The sequence below is a fragment of the Arvicola amphibius genome, chromosome 1 (genome assembly GCF_903992535.2).
Source record: "Arvicola amphibius chromosome 1, mArvAmp1.2, whole genome shotgun sequence".
Classification (NCBI taxonomy): Eukaryota; Metazoa; Chordata; class Mammalia; order Rodentia; family Cricetidae; genus Arvicola; species Arvicola amphibius.
The window spans coordinates 13,191,107-13,207,137 of record NC_052047.1 but is presented as its reverse complement, the minus strand read 5'-3'; the positions used below and the strand labels follow the sequence as shown (position 1 = coordinate 13,207,137).

The 16,031-nt window shown below is 46.5% G+C and overlaps 1 protein-coding gene and 1 long non-coding RNA gene across 17 annotated transcripts in view; one reads left to right on the top strand and one right to left on the bottom strand.

The window, feature by feature from the left end:
* Positions 1-15,432, top strand: part of Art3 (ADP-ribosyltransferase 3 (inactive)) — a 102,945-nt gene extending 87,513 nt beyond the window's left edge. For 5 of the 16 annotated variants that reach the window (XM_038323944.2, XM_038323935.2, XM_038323952.2 and 2 more), the window contains 8 exons: positions 4,772-4,804; positions 5,998-6,030; positions 7,170-7,199; positions 8,379-8,414; positions 10,917-10,949; positions 12,638-12,691; positions 13,667-13,699; positions 15,155-15,432. In XM_038323944.2, coding sequence (XP_038179872.1) covers positions 4,772-4,804; positions 5,998-6,030; positions 7,170-7,199; positions 8,379-8,414; positions 10,917-10,949; positions 12,638-12,691; positions 13,667-13,699; positions 15,155-15,288 — 386 coding nt within the window. In that variant the 3' untranslated portion in view covers positions 15,289-15,432. Of the gene's footprint in view, positions 1-4,771; positions 4,805-5,904; positions 6,031-7,169; positions 7,200-8,307; positions 8,415-10,916; positions 10,950-12,637; positions 12,692-13,666; positions 13,700-15,154 lie in introns of those variants that run through there. The other 11 variants (XM_038323928.2, XR_005284762.1, XR_005284763.1 and 8 more) reach the window with 11 other exon arrangements.
* LOC119810529 lies at positions 7,398-15,373 on the bottom strand. The gene is made up of 3 exons (XR_005284765.1): positions 15,051-15,373; positions 10,106-10,211; positions 7,398-7,582 (listed from the first exon to the last, which is right to left on the bottom strand). It is a non-coding gene; the product is annotated as an uncharacterized LOC119810529 (long non-coding RNA).
* Positions 15,433-16,031: the final 599 nt, after the last annotated feature.

The following is a 16,031-nucleotide window of genomic DNA, read 5'->3' as shown; positions in this document are numbered from 1 at the left end:
CCGGAGTTGCATCTTTTGCCTGTTCCTCCTACACCACAGCATCACCGGGACTTAAAATTGGCCACAGTTGAGTTACTTGTTGTTTCTCCCTACCCATGGGGGTGATATGTTCCAAGACCTCCAGTGGGTGCCTGGAACCATGGGTAATCGTAAACCCTGCATGGACTGGGTATTTTCCTATACATGCACACTCATGAGAAAGCTCAATTAATATAAATTAGGTACAATAAGAGTTTAATAATAATAGAATAATTACAGCTGTATGCTGTACTAGGCCTTCTGCAAATGCCATCTCTCCCGAAGGGCTGTTTGCAGGCTCCAGCTCACCATTGGTGACTGAGGCCATAGAAGGTTCGACTCTGGGGAAAGGGAACATGGAAATGAGTAAGCTGTAAACCCTCCTCCTCTCCTCCCCTCCTCTCCCCACTGAGTGTGTTTAACTTCTCTAGAACATCACAGTCAGAATCCCAGTCGCTGCTGGACTGTAGAAATCATACCTATTTTGGTGCCCCTGATGCATTCAGGCAAATGCCGTTTATGGAGGCCCTGGTTATATAAAAGCTCTGACACCAACCTTATTTAGCACTGGTACCAAGTGATGGCTGGGGTGGGCAGTGAAACCCAGAGCCCGTGTTTGTGAGGTGAGTTGTGATGCAACAAAAGAAACCGGAAGATGACCTTGTGGATCGGTTCTGACCGAGCCAGGGGCTCAAGGCTCTCATGGTGCTGCATGAGCCCGTCTTGTAGGAGGAGAATGAGGACGAGGGGAGACTGTTTCACAGGTCAGTGTTCAGCCAAGCCAAAGGAGGCGCTTGTGGGGGCTCATCTGTACCATGTTTGCAGAGCTCCCACCAAGTCAGCTACTGCTTTTCATGTTGGTTGAAAGCAAAGCTGAAGGCAGGGTTTAGCCATAAACTAGCTCTGTGCTGCCACCTAGAGACAACCAATGGGAATGCACAGTCAGAACTTCCTTAGGTGTGGCTGAGTGGTAAAACACTTGCTAGCAAGCCAGAGGCCCTTGGGTATACCAGCCACCCTCCATCACTGGGTGGGGGTGGGGGTGGGGGTGGGGGTGGGGAAGCAGCACGGGACATACAGACAAAAGGCTATGGTTCTGGATGGGAAAAGGCAATGTTTCTAAAAGATATTTAAATTTGCTAAACTTAGCATGCTGCCATAGTCCTGTTACTGTTGAGAACTTACCTGTGATTTCTAGCATCAACATAGAGTGTGGGTCTTAGAAAAACTGACTAGCCAAACAAACAAACAATCCAGTTCCATTTGTTAGGAAATAGAGAGACTAATTCCTGGTTAGTCTTTCTGTCAAGCCAAGGAAAGAGTAAAACCCTTCTCCTTCCTGAGAGAGACTGCAGCAGGGCCACCAGCTTAGATGTTTTTCTGGAAGATCTGGTAATGATGGAAAGTCAGCTGTGTGACCAGACTAAACGCCTCCTTTAAAGTGTCCTTTAAAGTGACACTGTCAGATAGCTGTAACTGGATTTGGGGGGCTGTGGGTCAGTTATGAATCCCTAAGAGAAAGCTCAAGCTGTAGTGGCCCTGCAGTGCCAATGCAATAGGCCTACAGAAGACCAACAAGCAGAGAAACAGAACACACCATCCCCGAACCTAATCTCTTTCTCTCTCTCTCTCTCTCAACGGTTTCTATGTGTAATAGTCCTGCCTGTCCTAGAACTCACTCTGTAGACCGGGCTGGCCTCAGACTCACTGAGATCCACCTGCCTCTGCCTCCCGAGTGCTGGGATTAAAGGCATGTGCCACCACTGTCCAGCTGGGGTTTTCTTTTTTTTTTCTTCTAAAGATTTATTTATTTATTATTTATTTTTTATTTATTCAATATCCTGCCTGTAGGCCAGAAGAGGGCACCAGATCTCATTACAGATGGTTGTGAGCCACCATGTGGTTGCTGGGAATTGAACTCAGGACCTCTGGAAGAGCAGTCAGTGCTCTTAACTGCTGAGCCATCTCTCCAGCCCGCAGCTGGGGTTTTCTTATAGTGGTTTTGTTTTGTCTTGAGATAGGGTCTTATTGTGTGAAGAGGGAGAAGGCATTCTCCTTCACCTGGGGTTCCATGTGTGTGTACTCAGATCCAGCCAGGGGGGTGACACTAGGAGGAATTTTCATTTGGCAGCCTGGTCCTTTACAAATGGGCCCCTCCCTTAGAAGATTTGCTTGTAGATCCAGCAGCTACAGGAGGTACCGTGCTACCCACACGTGCTGTGCGTTGTCAGTCTCCGAGTGAGTTTGTCAGATGCATACCCACTGAGCTCGCATGTGTCTGCTGCATGCGCTCATAGAGACACTACATGTGGATCTCTCTTCAGGAATGCAGTTCTGAGTGTCTCAGTAGACTGATTGTATAGTGAGGGCATCAGTGTTGCCAGACGAGTCTGTATGTCCATTTCATGGTATAGTCTCCTCCGGGATCACATGACATTTGTCGTCCTGCCCAGCACACACTAAGGCAAAGAACAATTAATACCATTGCAACACATGGCTGCAGGATTAGTTCTGCTCACCCTGAAGACTGGCTGCTTTATCATCAAACTGCTATTTTTTTTTTTAGATGTCAGGCTTTGTAGCAGGGCTCCCATTGAGCTGGTTGCTGGGCGAAGTAGTGGGGATAAGGACGGTACAGTGTCTGACATCTCAGGGATTCTCAGGCTGTGGTGCCCCTTCATTTCTTATGTTTATTCATAGGGACCCTTTGGCTGAAAGGAGAACCTGGAAGTTTTATTGTTTAAGTAGTATCAGACAGATCAGATGTGCCCAACGTTGGAGTAATTATTTGAAAAGATGGCACATCAGTCATACAAAGATGTGTTTTTATCATGAGCATGATCATTAGGCATCTTTTAAAAATTACTGTATGTCTTGTATGATTGGGGAATGTCACAGCTTTGCCCAGGAGGTCAGAAGACCACTTCCAGAGTGGCCTCTCTTCCTCCATATTTACCTGGGTTCCAGAGATTACTTTCAGGCCTCTCATCAAGTACTTTACCCCGTGAGGCGTGTGTCAGGCCACCAAGCTGTCTTAATAGTCTTGCTCATGATACGTTAGTGTAACTTCTGTGCGGGGTGTGACCTAGTCAGCGGTGTTGAGACTGACTCAGTAATCAGATGTACGGTGAGTCCTTGTGGGTGACGATGAGACTCTCTCCCTTTCCATACCCTCAGCCTTTTCCTGTTTCCTCACCCTGCTACCCCCATAGGCCTAGAAAGTCTAGAATCTTACCGTCTATGTTTTCCAAGTCTCAGCTAACCCAAGGTGAGGTGTGGCCCAGCAGCAGCTCCTGCCCCAGTCCAGATGCGGCAGGCGTCTCCAGAACTGGTTTCAGCTTTGCCTCAGTTCTATTCTAGTCAAGCCAGTGTGGTTTGCATTTTGGTGTTGCTGAGATTCTTTTCCCACGGTTGTGGTGAGCTACTCCGGCAGGTTAAGTGGGAGGGGCTTATTTAAGCTCTCAGTCCCAGGCAGCCCCCATCATGGGGGAAGTGAGAGCAGTCGCCACCCACCACAGACAAGCGCAGAGGCCCATCTCCCAGGTTGTTCTGGGTTCACTGGAGTTGACTGCACCAGCGTGGGCATCAGGCAGGTTCTAATAGACCCATTATTCTCTGGACAAGTGGAAACTAGTCCAAGTTCCCTGGATTCCCAGCTCAAACTCTAAAACCTGATACGAGATTTGAGAGTAGATTGTAGAAAAGTACATCTGTTTCTCAGGGGCTTATCCTTGGGCAACTAGACTTCAACATTAAGTCAGTGAATCAGAAACAGAGAGACCAAGGCATTCAGACCTCCATGGGACACCTGGGCAGCCCCCCCACACACACACAGACACATGTTCACAGGGCACCTGGGCAGCCCCCGTGGCTTACACAGACCTGTGTTTACGGGGCACCGGGGCGGCCCCCCCCCCCCCCCCGTGGCTTACACACACACGTTCACAGGGCACCTGGGCAGTTCCCCATGGCTTACACAGACACGTGTTCATGGGGCATCTGGGCAGCCCCCGTGGCTTACACAGACATGTGTTCATGGGGCACCTGGGCAGCCCCCGTGGCTTACACTGAAATCTTCTATTTTCTCGCTGACCGGCTGCTCTTAGGCAGACGGGCAGAGGCCTGTCTCTCACCTAGGGGGAAGCCCCGGAGCACTGGTGGCAATGCTGTGGCATCACCAATGAGTGTCTAGAGCCATCAGAAGCACCATGTTAAATGCCACGCTCCTGTCCTCCCAGGAGCGTAGATGTTTTCATATACACAGGTGTGTTTGGGAGACTGACAACTATCTTTTGGTATGAAGCTGAGAATCTTTGCTCATATGTTAAAAGGTCTTGAAAATATGTTTGAGATGGCTCTTGTACGGGTAGGGATTGTCATGTAGAAGACTGGGTACTGCTCGTTATACGCAGAGGAATTCAGTTAGCCAAGTACATTTCTTTGACGTCGGTAACTCACCTCAGATATAGACTAGAATGTAAAATGGCAGTCCTGTAAGGGCTTCAGCCAATGGTCACCGTGTGTAATTTGTTAGTAAAACTGAACATCCAGAAGGTATGCATTTTGTTAAGGTTCATACCATTGGTTCGTGCCTGGCCTGTAAATACGAAAACCTATGTTTCTGAAATGTTGCCTCCCCACTAAACTATGGCTCTGATAGGCTAGGCATTTACAGATTAGATTGCTGATAGCCACAGATCATTTGAAACTTACTAGGGTAGGTTATGGCTAAAATTTTATCTTTGTGTTTCAGGTCTAAAAAATGAAAAGTGTGTTAAAAACTCAGGTAAGACATGTTTAAATGATCATCTCTGTCATGGGAATTTTGTTAATTTTTTTCCCCTCACAAATATGGGTCAAACGCCACTATTGCCACCCCCGCCCCACGTCATACTGTCATATGGTCAGCCATGATCCCTTAAGGCTAAAGTGTGCTTTTGTTAGTGGCTCTAAGTCCATTCGCTGTCCACCCAGAAACCAACGTTCAGGAATTGGGAGTTAGCAGGAAGAAAACCAGGTTTATACACAAAGGTCAGCACCCTGAGAAATGGGGCAAACGGTTATTTGGGGGCCCATCTCAAGTATAGGAAGGGACTTTACAGGAAGGTGAGGCTATTTAAAGGTAGTTTTCTTGAGAATTGACAGTGCTGGCCAAACTCTACACAGTGCCCTTCGCAAAGTGAGTCAGTCTGGGGCAGCCGGGGTGGCCTAGTCAGAGTTACTGTCACACTGTCATTGCTGTCTTCCTGGGGAGAGCTGTCCCTGCCCGTCCTGGTCTCCGCCTCTGGCTGTTCTCTCAAACACTTCCTGTCCAGGGCGGGCTGGGTCCAGGCCACTCTCACTCACTTCATCCGCCTCACAGGAACTTCCGGACTGGGGCTGGTGAAGACCCTTGTAGCTTCAGCCATCTCCCACATGGCTCACGTGCAAAGAGCCAGACTTTAATGACTGTGTTTTGGCATCTCAGGAAATAACATTTGGGAGAGGAATGGAGAGAGTGTGGCGTAAAAGAGAAAGAAGGCCTGGTGGGACCCGATGGGTCGGCTTCAGCTTACTGGGGGGGGGGGACGACGATGTAATAAAAGGTAATGTCTAGTGCGGAGGTGGTGGGAGGGTGGAGGAGGAGCACTTGGGAAACTGAGCCTATGGTGGCTCAGCATTATTGAGGGCCCGCAATGTGGTCAAAATGAAGAATGCCTTCAACTAACACAAGCTGTCAGGGAACTGTCTGGAAGATTTCCTCCCTTAAATGCCTAAAAACAAGAGTCCATTTGTAGCTGTCTATCCTGGCTAGCTTTTCTATGCATTATTCTCTGGGTTAAAGAAAAAAAATCCATTATCTCCATGTTTTTGAACTGAAATTTCATGTTTCTTGTAACCATGTAGGACAGCTCGAGTCCTTATTGTTAGTATTTAAAACAGACTGACCTTGGATGGCATCTGGGCACAATAACATGGATGAAAACGTTTGTATTTCAGAATACATTGAACCGGTGTATATCTACAACCCCGGTGAGTATGGGCTTTTACGAACAGTCCAGCAAGCATGTCTAATAGCTCTTTCCTGTGGGCAAATGCACTTCCTACCCGAGTGAAGGTGGTAACTTGGCAGATCCAGGAGGAGGAGGGAAGCAGTGTGTTCTGGGAAATGACCTCCTCCCCCGTGGTCACTCTGTGTCCCTCCCAGCAGCAAATGTTCTGGGGAGTAAAGGCAGGGACACCCCCAGAGCTCACCCAGGGCCAGTCTGTGGGGCCTGTGTAGCTCTATATTCCACCATTGGAATTAGCATAGGGGACACCCACATTCAAGTGTAAATTAATTCTCAGCGTCTGTGCTACTCCCGGATGTCTGATACGTTCACAGAGCACACTCAGCCTAGTTGAGAACACAGGAACTTACACTTATTTGAGTTAATTAGGGTTACCATATAGGAAACCAGAACTTGAAGCCATCTTGAAAGTGTGCTCTGAGATTTTACAATGTGGCAGCTTGATGTACAGCCAAGTGCTGCTGGTGAGGAATTAGGCGGTGTTGGCAACAGCGAAGCCGTACAGCCTCCCCCGTGGGTGGTGTGGGAAGGGCCTGCTGAACAAAAGGAGCAGAAGACACGGGGTGTGAAGCCCACCCTGGGAGGTGCCCTGCATAGTGCTGCTCTGCTGCTCTTCATTTTGATCTAAACAACAGGGGATTTGACTTTTCTATTTCCACATGTGGAGACTCAGAGAACTCACTGTCTGTATTTGGGTTCTTGGTTTTGCATTGAAGAGAAAAAAAAAAAAACCTTGCCTTTAAATGTGCCATTTTCTCTCTGTTGGGGCGATGCCTCCTGTCCCCACAGAGGTAAAGCCACTGGCTCACGCCCTGGACTTGCCTATAACCCCGCCTACTGGTCCTTTGTGTTCACAAATTCTGACCATTGCACCGGACCTCGGCCAGCTATTCAAACTAGACATTGTTTTCCTGCCTCCTGGACACCCCAGGAGACTGGTTCTGTGCTTTACCTCAGTGGAGGCGGTGGAGAAGTGTCCAGCTCACTGCCCACATACATAGAGACTAGGTGGCACTTGCCTTCAGGGACGTGCCTCCTGGTCCCTGAGAGTTCTTTTGATCTTTCGGTAAAACTGATGCATTTTGCTTGTTTGTGATGTAGATCTGGAAGGGCAGAACCTTGAAGACTCTGGTAAGACACTCTCAAACTCTGGGACGTAACATTTGCAAGCTGTGAGCGGGTGGGGAGAAGCCAGAGCTCGTCTTAGCTTACTAGTTTGATCTATCAGATTGAATTCTTTATAAAAAAAAAAAAAAACCACACAGGGGCTGGAGAGTTGGCCCAGTGGTTAAGAGCACTTCCAGAGGTCCTGAGTTCAATTCCCAGCAATCACATGGTGTTCCACAACCACCTGTAATGAGATCTGGTGCCCTCTTCTGGCCTGCAGGCATGCATGCAGACAGACCATTCTATACTTAATAAGTAAATCTTCTTTAAAAAGAACAAAGACAGCACTCACGCCTGTAGTCGTCTCAGAAAACAGAGGAGGGTCTGCAAACTTGCATGATCCAGACCTGTTGACAAAACAAATAGCATTTAATTTTCCTAAATTAAAATGCAGATTCTTTGTATGTGGATCCAGGTAACACGTGTACTCGTGTCCACTTGATGAGGATGCTCCAAAGTAAAACTTACTCCAAAGTTTTTAATTAGAAAAGAAAGAAGAAAAGAAGTGTGGGCTGGAGCGATGGCTTGCTGCTGTTTTAGAGAACCAGGTTCAGGTCTCAGTGTTCACAGCAGGTGGCTCACAATTACTGTCTGTAATTCAGTTCAGTGGCTCTGGACAGATACCTGTGAGCAAGTGGAACACATACACCCACTTAGGCACACATGTACACATGGAAATACATGTTTTTCTGTGTGAGTGTGCATGTGTGAGCCCACATGTATGTGAAAATGTCTGTGGAGGCCAGAGGTTGATACTAGGTGTCTTCCTGTATACTGAGATAGGATCCCTCCCTGTGAACATGAAATCCTCTGTATACTGAGGCAGGATCCCTCCCTGTAAACATGAACTCCTCTGTATACTGAGGCAGGATCCCTCCCTGTGAACATGAAGCTCTCACTAGTCTTGTTTTGGGGATCCCCTGTCTCTACCTCCCCCGTGACACCCGCCTGGCTCTTATGTGGGTTCTGGATCCATGCTATGGTACCCAGGCTTGCACGGCAAGCACCTTATCCACCAAGCCATCTCCCCAGCTTTAAAGTTCCTCTTTCTAAAGATGTTATTGTCTTCCAGGGCTAGGGTACAAAGTTCTCAAGTTACTCGAGAGATCATTGAACACTTTTCTACTTTCTTTTTTCCCATGGTGCCTCGAATCAAACCCTGGGCCCCCTGCAAGCTAGGTAAGCACACTATTGTTGAGATACACCCCAGCCCCTGGGACAGATTTCCTAATGGTTGATCCAAGAGAATGAACCTCAAAAGTGACTCTACCTTTAACCCAGTTATAACTCGGAAACCAGAACAACATAGAAACTCGAGTATAGAACTGTGCTTCACCTCTGAGCTATCTCTGCCCTCTTTGTACCTTAGTTTTGAACTTGAAGGCAGAGTCTGAGCATAGCATGATGGTGCTCACCTTTAACCCAGCAGAGACCGGCAGGTGTCTAGTGTGAGTGTGAAGCGAGCCTGCTCTATATAGAGCTTCAGGTGGTAAGAGACTCTGTCTTCAAAACAACAACACAAACAAAACAAAAAACCAAACACAAAAAACCAAACCTCAGACAGGGTCTGATTAGATTAGCTGATCTTGAACTCATTTTATAGTTCAAGCCTTTAACCTTGCTCTGCCTTCTGAGTAGCTGGGATTTGCAGGCCTACACCCCAGGCCGCAGGCAATCCTACATTTCTTTAAAAGAGGCTCCAGGGAGTCAGAAAGATACCCAGTTGTGGACAAGCCATGACTCAGAGGCTCTGCCAAGCAGCTGACCAAGCTCAGGTAAGCTCTGGCTAGGTCCACTGGCTGACAAGTGCCCAGAGACCCGAGGCATTATGTGGCACCCAGAGCACATTGTGACATTCCTATATAACCACTCGTGGGTTATGCAGTATTAAATAATATTAACATTATTAAACACTAAACCTATAAATTAGGCTTTAAAAAGCATTTAAAGATACAAGAAAGCACTTATAATAATATAAGAGTTGATGGTCTACTCAATAAGTAGAGTGCTGGCCTAACATGTATGCAGACCTCCAGACACACACACAGATGGTAATGTGAAAATCTATCCAAAGTCTCTGACACAGTTTTCATTTTATATTGTATATGTGTGTATGTATATATGTGTGTGTGTTATATACATTATATGTTTTATGTTTTCAGGTCGTATACATAATACATGATAATTGTAGAAATGAAAAATATGGAAAATTATTAAGGATTAAAAATTTAAAAGCTCAGATCGCAGATATTAATTTTTTAATATTTATTTATTATTTATTTATTAATTATGTATACAATATTCTGTCTGTGCGTATGTCTGCAGGCCAGAAGAGGGCACCAGACTCCATTACAGATGGCTGTGAGCCACCATGTGGTTGCTGGGAATTGAACTCAGGACCTTTGAAAGAGCAGGCAATGCTCTTAACCTCTGAGCCATCTCTCCAGCCCGCAGATATTAATTTGTAACATTTTTTGGTATATTTACTTTGAATCTTTTTGCATATGTGTGTGTATCTTGTTTTTTTTTTGTTTTTTTGTTTTTTTTTTTTTTTTTAACTTTGGTTTTGGTTTTTGAGAAAGGATTTCTCTGTAGATCAGGCTGGCCTCAATCTCAGAGATCTGCCTGCCTCTGCCTCACCATCACCTGGCTATTATCATACTGGGAATCAAATCCCTCCACATATGGGGCACCTACATGTTGTAGCACACTCATGGAGGTCAGAGGACAATTCGCAGAACTTGGTTCCCTTTTTACTATGTGGGTTCCAGAGACTGAGGTCAGCAGGCTGGGTGGCGAGCATCTGTACCTGCTGAGCTGTCCTGCTGGCCCTGGACTGGTTTACCTTTAACGAGGAACTGTCTGCTTACCTGAAGTGCGCCCCGAGCGATGAGTTCAGCCTCGGTGGCTTGGTGACTCTTCCCTTCTCTTGTCATTTTGTCCCATGTCGTTTCTCAAAGCTTTCTGAGGTTTTCACTAAAAAGAGCCCAATGTAAACCTACATTAATGTGGAAATGGATACTTTGTCTCATTTTCTAACTGGATCTCATGTAGCCCAGGCTAGTATGCAGTAGAGAATGATCCTGAACTCCTGATCTTCCTCTCTTAAAACTGGGATTCCAGGCATTGGCTCCCATATTGACTCTACCCCTCCCCCTGCACAAACCCAAGATAGTTCTTATTCTTAGCCTTAGAAATAAAGAGCCAGGGGCTAACCTGGTAAATGAATTCTTTCTTACTCTATCAGACTAGCTATCAGGTTATGAATTAAGCCGCTGTAGATGTCACAGATGTCACTTTTGAGTGGGTTTTTTAATGCCCTGTTCAGTGAACCAATATTTCAGATGCAGTATTTTCCCATTAATCCTTACTTCTTATAAAATGCAAGCTCTATCTTTTGCATACTCAAAGACTCCAAAGTCAGACCTAATACCTACAGTGAGAGTGGAGCGGAATCAAGCAGACTTTGCCCAGTAGTGTTTCCTTTAAACATGGATGGACTTGGAGCAGTGAGGACTAAATCATAGGTGCTCCTGAGATCTGGCTTAATGGATTTGAATTCATATTGTTGCTGTGACATTTATGACTTACGTTTTTAAAGTTTGGAGGTGGGAGACAAAGGGGGACTAGTAGCAGTGCCATTAACTGATAAACACCAACAGCATTTATTTCTGCCTTTAGGTAGGAAAAGCTTTGAATCCACTGAACTACCAGGTAAGGTTGTTTTCTCTTTACTCAGAGCTGGCCTGAGCATTACAGATGATGCCAGCATGGGATGATAAAGGTTTTGCTTTAGCATCATGCCAGTCATCTCTACAGCTTTCTCTCGAGTAGACTGTGCCCACCCTGCCTTCCCAGGATGCTGGGCACTGGCTCTGGGCGGGGCAGCTAGCTGTTTAGAACATGGCTCTGGGCCAGCTTGCTGGGACCTGATTGCAGAGGGTCCAGGCCTTCCTGAAGCTCTGTAGACACTCTGCTGCTTGGACCAGCCGAGTATCCAGGCTCACAGGCTCAGGCTTCCTCTGGGCCCTGCAAGTAACAAAACATAGTCCTCTGCCGGGACAGGCACAGCTCAGTGAGGTCCTGTTCACAAGCTCCTCAAGTTTGGTGTGGATGTCCAAAAGCCGGAAGCTACAGTGCAGAGGGACCTGGGGCTGGTGTCCAGTACTCACCACCCAGGAGTCGGAAACGACCCAGGAGCAACCAGAGGCCACTTAAATTCTTCTATTTAGGAAAGAAAATTGCAGAATCTTTCCTCCTTCCTGGTAAGCCCCGGTAGACACACTAGAGGGCAGAACATGCCAGCACAGGATAGAAACATTGTCATCGTTACATGTGCCAGGTCCAGTAACTTGGCACACAGTCACATGTGAGTGAAGGACTGGACCCTTTACTGTTTCTTCCTCAAAGCTGGCATTGCCTCGGTGACTTCCACTGTATTTACCATGGCAGATGTCACCTGCCTTCCACAGCAGCCACCAAACACGTATTTCTAAAAGTAGGAGGGCTAGCCAGGGGCAAGTGAGATGAGAAATGGAGCTGGGACTCCAGTAAGATTGCTTAGAAGTCCCTCAGCACTTCATGGTGATAGGGGAGAGAACACGAGAGGGCACATTTATCACCTTGCTCAACAGGCACGATGCCTCTGTGGCTCGGAACTGTCACCTTTCAAATGTGACCACCTGCCATAGCAACTTCACAGGAGCATGACACCACAACCAGTGCTTAACAGCCCTGCTCTGGGTTCATATAGCCATTTGAGAGATTTTTTTCCCAGTAGATTCTGTTAATTATGGGCATGGTCATCTGTTTAAATGTTTAATTATTCACTTAATTATTTACTGGGATTGAACCTAGGGCTTATGCATGCTTGATGAATACTCTACCACTGAGCTACATCCCTAGAAGATTTAGCATGTGCTAAATCACATCCATGGTTCTGACCATTGTTGGCCACCACTGTCTATTTAGACAGTAGGCCACGTAGAAATAGCACGTCATAGTTAACTTACAAAACACAGACACAGAAAGCAGGCCTAGCAGGTCTTTTGTACTGGTCCAGAGTGGCAGTGTTCCCCTTACATCATTTCCGTTCTTTGGGCCTAAGTTTGCACATTGCTCTTCGGGGTCTTCAGTCTAATCTGTGGCCATCTGAAAAGCAGCTTCTGGCTGAGTGTGGAGAACTAATGGGGGCTGTGTAGACAGACCTGGCATCACGTTCCCATCTGCCTCTGGTAACTTTGTGTAAATAACTTCATTTATCCAAGCACCCCCCATCGTAAGGGACGGATGACTCCACCTTTCAGGGCTGAGGATCTGATGTCACAAGCTATCTACAGTAGTCAAATAGTAAATAGAAGCTGCCATTTTTATTAACTAAAAATCTTCTTTTTTTAATTTAGGAATTAAAGTGTTACAACCAGATGAAAATCCTCTCCGGATGGATAATAAGCCTGGTAATTCTCCATGGTGGGGAGGCCCATGGGATTCTAAGTTCTTTACCACCATCACTCAGATAGCTCAGGGTCTGGGGGAAGGCATCTGGGCTGTAGTTCCTGACACGTCATCCAGATGTTAGAAGGGGAAGGGCTGAGAACCCGCTTCTGTGTGAGCAGGTTGCTAAAGCCTTAAAAAGGCCAGGTGGCCTGATGCTGGACAGCGGTGTCCAGCTGTACTTTTATTCCAAAGCAAATCATGAACTGTAGGGTGTAGATGCAAGAATACACTATGGAACGTGGGAATGAGAACTTTGCGGCACACCCTGCAGGACCTGCCTTTCTGTGGCATGCCTTCTCTTCAACTGGTTTTGTGCCCCTTCTGGAAAGCTGTGTGTAGTGCAGGTCTTTTAAGGCCAGGCTCATCTAATCCAGCAAGGTAGATCAGGAACCTGGTGAGGGCAGACAGCCAGACTGACACCCTGGACTCCTAAATTATGGAAATGTGGGTACCGGTATTCCAAGGCTAGCCACACACCTGATGGCAGGACAGCACAATCGGGAGCAGATGTCAAAGTTAGACATTGACCTCACGGATGCATTAGCTGATTCCATGCACATGGAACCTCAGACAGCACAGACACCTGGTGCATCCTTGATGTGCTGGCTCTGCCCGGTAGGATAACAGTGTGGAGCTGTGCTCCCGTGACACAGGAAGTGGGAGACGGGGTGCTTTGTACTGGGAATCTGAGTCCAATATATAGAAAAAAGTTGGTAAACAGACTTCACATTTATTCTGATGAAAACACACACGGGGTAAATTTCTCAGAGAGCAGATGTGTCAAAGCCTTCTCTAACCTCACATATGCCTCTGGACCAGTTTCCCTTGGCCCCAGGCCCACTCCCAAGGGAGAAGCAGCTTGCTCCAACTTAATGAGATCTTTCATGTCTGGAGAAGTGTATAATGCAGTAACTCAGAATCTCTTTATGTTCTAGAAGACAAGCGTCAAGGAAATGCTGACAATCCTAGTAAGAAATACCTCCTTTTCTTTGGACGATAAATGCTCAAATATAAAAATGAGAAGTTAATTTTTTTCTCATTAAAAGTTGACAGTTGCAGGCACATATATACATGCCTAAGATGCCCCCACCCATCTATCTCCTTTACATAAGCACTGTCTAGAGACTCTGGTTAGAACATTGTTTTCTCAAGCAGTCCTTTTTCAAATCAACAAATATTTCATGAAGCCTTCACAGCACCCTGAAATAAGATCCGCAGTAAGATGTACCTTACCTATACGAGAATTGGATGCTCTTACTGGGTTTTACAGTTATATGCCTCAATGCATAAATGCTAAATTCATAAACATATCTTTTATGAAAATTTGGGTTGGAGAATACTGGAAGGTGTTCCATAAAAGATCAAAGTGAAGCAGTAGACAGTAGATAAACCGTTTAGTGTTAATTAAAACTATCAGAACAGCAGGTGGTGGTGGCGGCACACTCTAATCCCAGCACCTGGGAGGCAAAGGCAGGACGAGCTCTGTGAGTTTCAGGCCAGCCTGGTCTACAGAGTGAGTTCCTGGACAGTGAAGGCCACACAGAGAAATCCTGTCTCAAAAAGAACCAATCAGAAACTACTTGATTTATACGGCAGCCGCTTGAGGTGTGTGAGCGCTGGATTTACATGTCAGGTGGCATCCGCAAAGACTGCAGGGTGGCTCCGTGCTTCGCTGTTGAAGGCTAGCCTAGGCTAACAGTGGCAGAGCTAGCACCTGACTTCAGCCATTAGCACCGCAGTCTACCCTGGACAGCGGTCTAGACTGCCTCTCAGGTGCAGTGCTGCCCACTTGAGAGCCACTCACCTGCAGAGCAGCCTGACACACGCATGAGTGAGCTGCCAATCCACCTCTGGCCACGTGACTGGCATGTCTGCAACTCTAGCGAGCAAATTCATATGAAGCCCTAACAAGCTACCGTTTCTCTTGGCTTTGTGTATTATGAAACCTGACTGGTCTTATACACATCCAGTTGGAGAAACTCTGAGAACTCTCCCTTCCCTATGCAGTCTGCTTAAACCAAAGTGTAAGTTCATTCCCCAGGTTTAAAGTGGAGTGAACAAGCTAGTTTTCTCCAAACCCATGTAGTGGAGGAAGCTTTTTTGCCAGTTTGTAGACTGTGTTTTAAAAATGCACTTGTATCCAGTTGTAACTGAATGTACACACATTGTGTTATTTGAAGAAACACTTGAGGTAAACTCTACAACGTGTGATCTAAAGCACATGGGAAGAGAACATTGCTAGGAAATTCTGGTGCACTTGAGCAAGAAATAATTGTCTCGGTTGCCTATATAGATTTAAAAACCCTGTGAAACAAGTACCTGAGAGGTATCTCAGTAGGCTCTGACTGACTGCTGCTGTTCACACGGCTGATGCTCCGTCCACACCGCCACTTACGTGTCCACGACTGTGTTCTCTTTAACAGCTCTGGGTCCCGTCCCCGCTCCAGGCCCCCGGAGCCACCCTTCGGCATCTTCTGGCAGAATGCTTCTCCCGTCAGTCACGGCATCCACTGCGCTCATTGTCACGTCTGCCGTACGCATCTTCACTGCTCTCTAGCTCGAAAGGACACCTTAATGTATATTTGGAAGACGCTATGGAGATTCCACAGGAGGCCAAGAGAAAAGGTGTCTTTCTCACTGGGGCAGACACACTGTGTAAAATAAGAACTGTATATTCGTTCCCTGGCTTACAGTTTAAAAAGCTGGTCCAGATAGTGTCATAGAATTAACTCCTCATTTCTGTTTAAGTTTAGGATTGCAAAAATCCCAAAGCTGTATACTTTTGATTGGATTCAATAAAAGTTTTAAATTTATTAAGTGTTTTCCTGTAGAATCTCTGGACATTAAAAGACCATTACTAATGTGGCTAACATGAATTTCATGCCAGAATCAAAAGTGAATGATACCTGTTTCTCTCTGAAGAACCAAACTATAAATAAATAGGTCGACAGAGATGGCAGGCTCTTGTTCCCAGGAGACAAAGCAGTAGAGAACTGTAGGCAGGAAGAGGCCACTTGGGGATCCCTCCCTTCCTACAGGGAGCTGTTACTTTGCTTCTGTGTATCTGTCCTCTGTCTTTCCTCTGACCAAAAGTGCTTACATGAAAGGTGAGATGCGATCCTTGGTCAGCTATTCACCCCTGGGCCTGTGCTCAGTGGTCACCGTTTAGGTCTATGGAAGGCACACAGAGCACCAGACACTCCTTTCTACACTTGGCTCCAAAGATGGCAAAGTGAAAACAAGCACATGCAAAGAAAACCTTCTCCCAAAGCCACTAGCATCTCAACAAGCATGAAATAA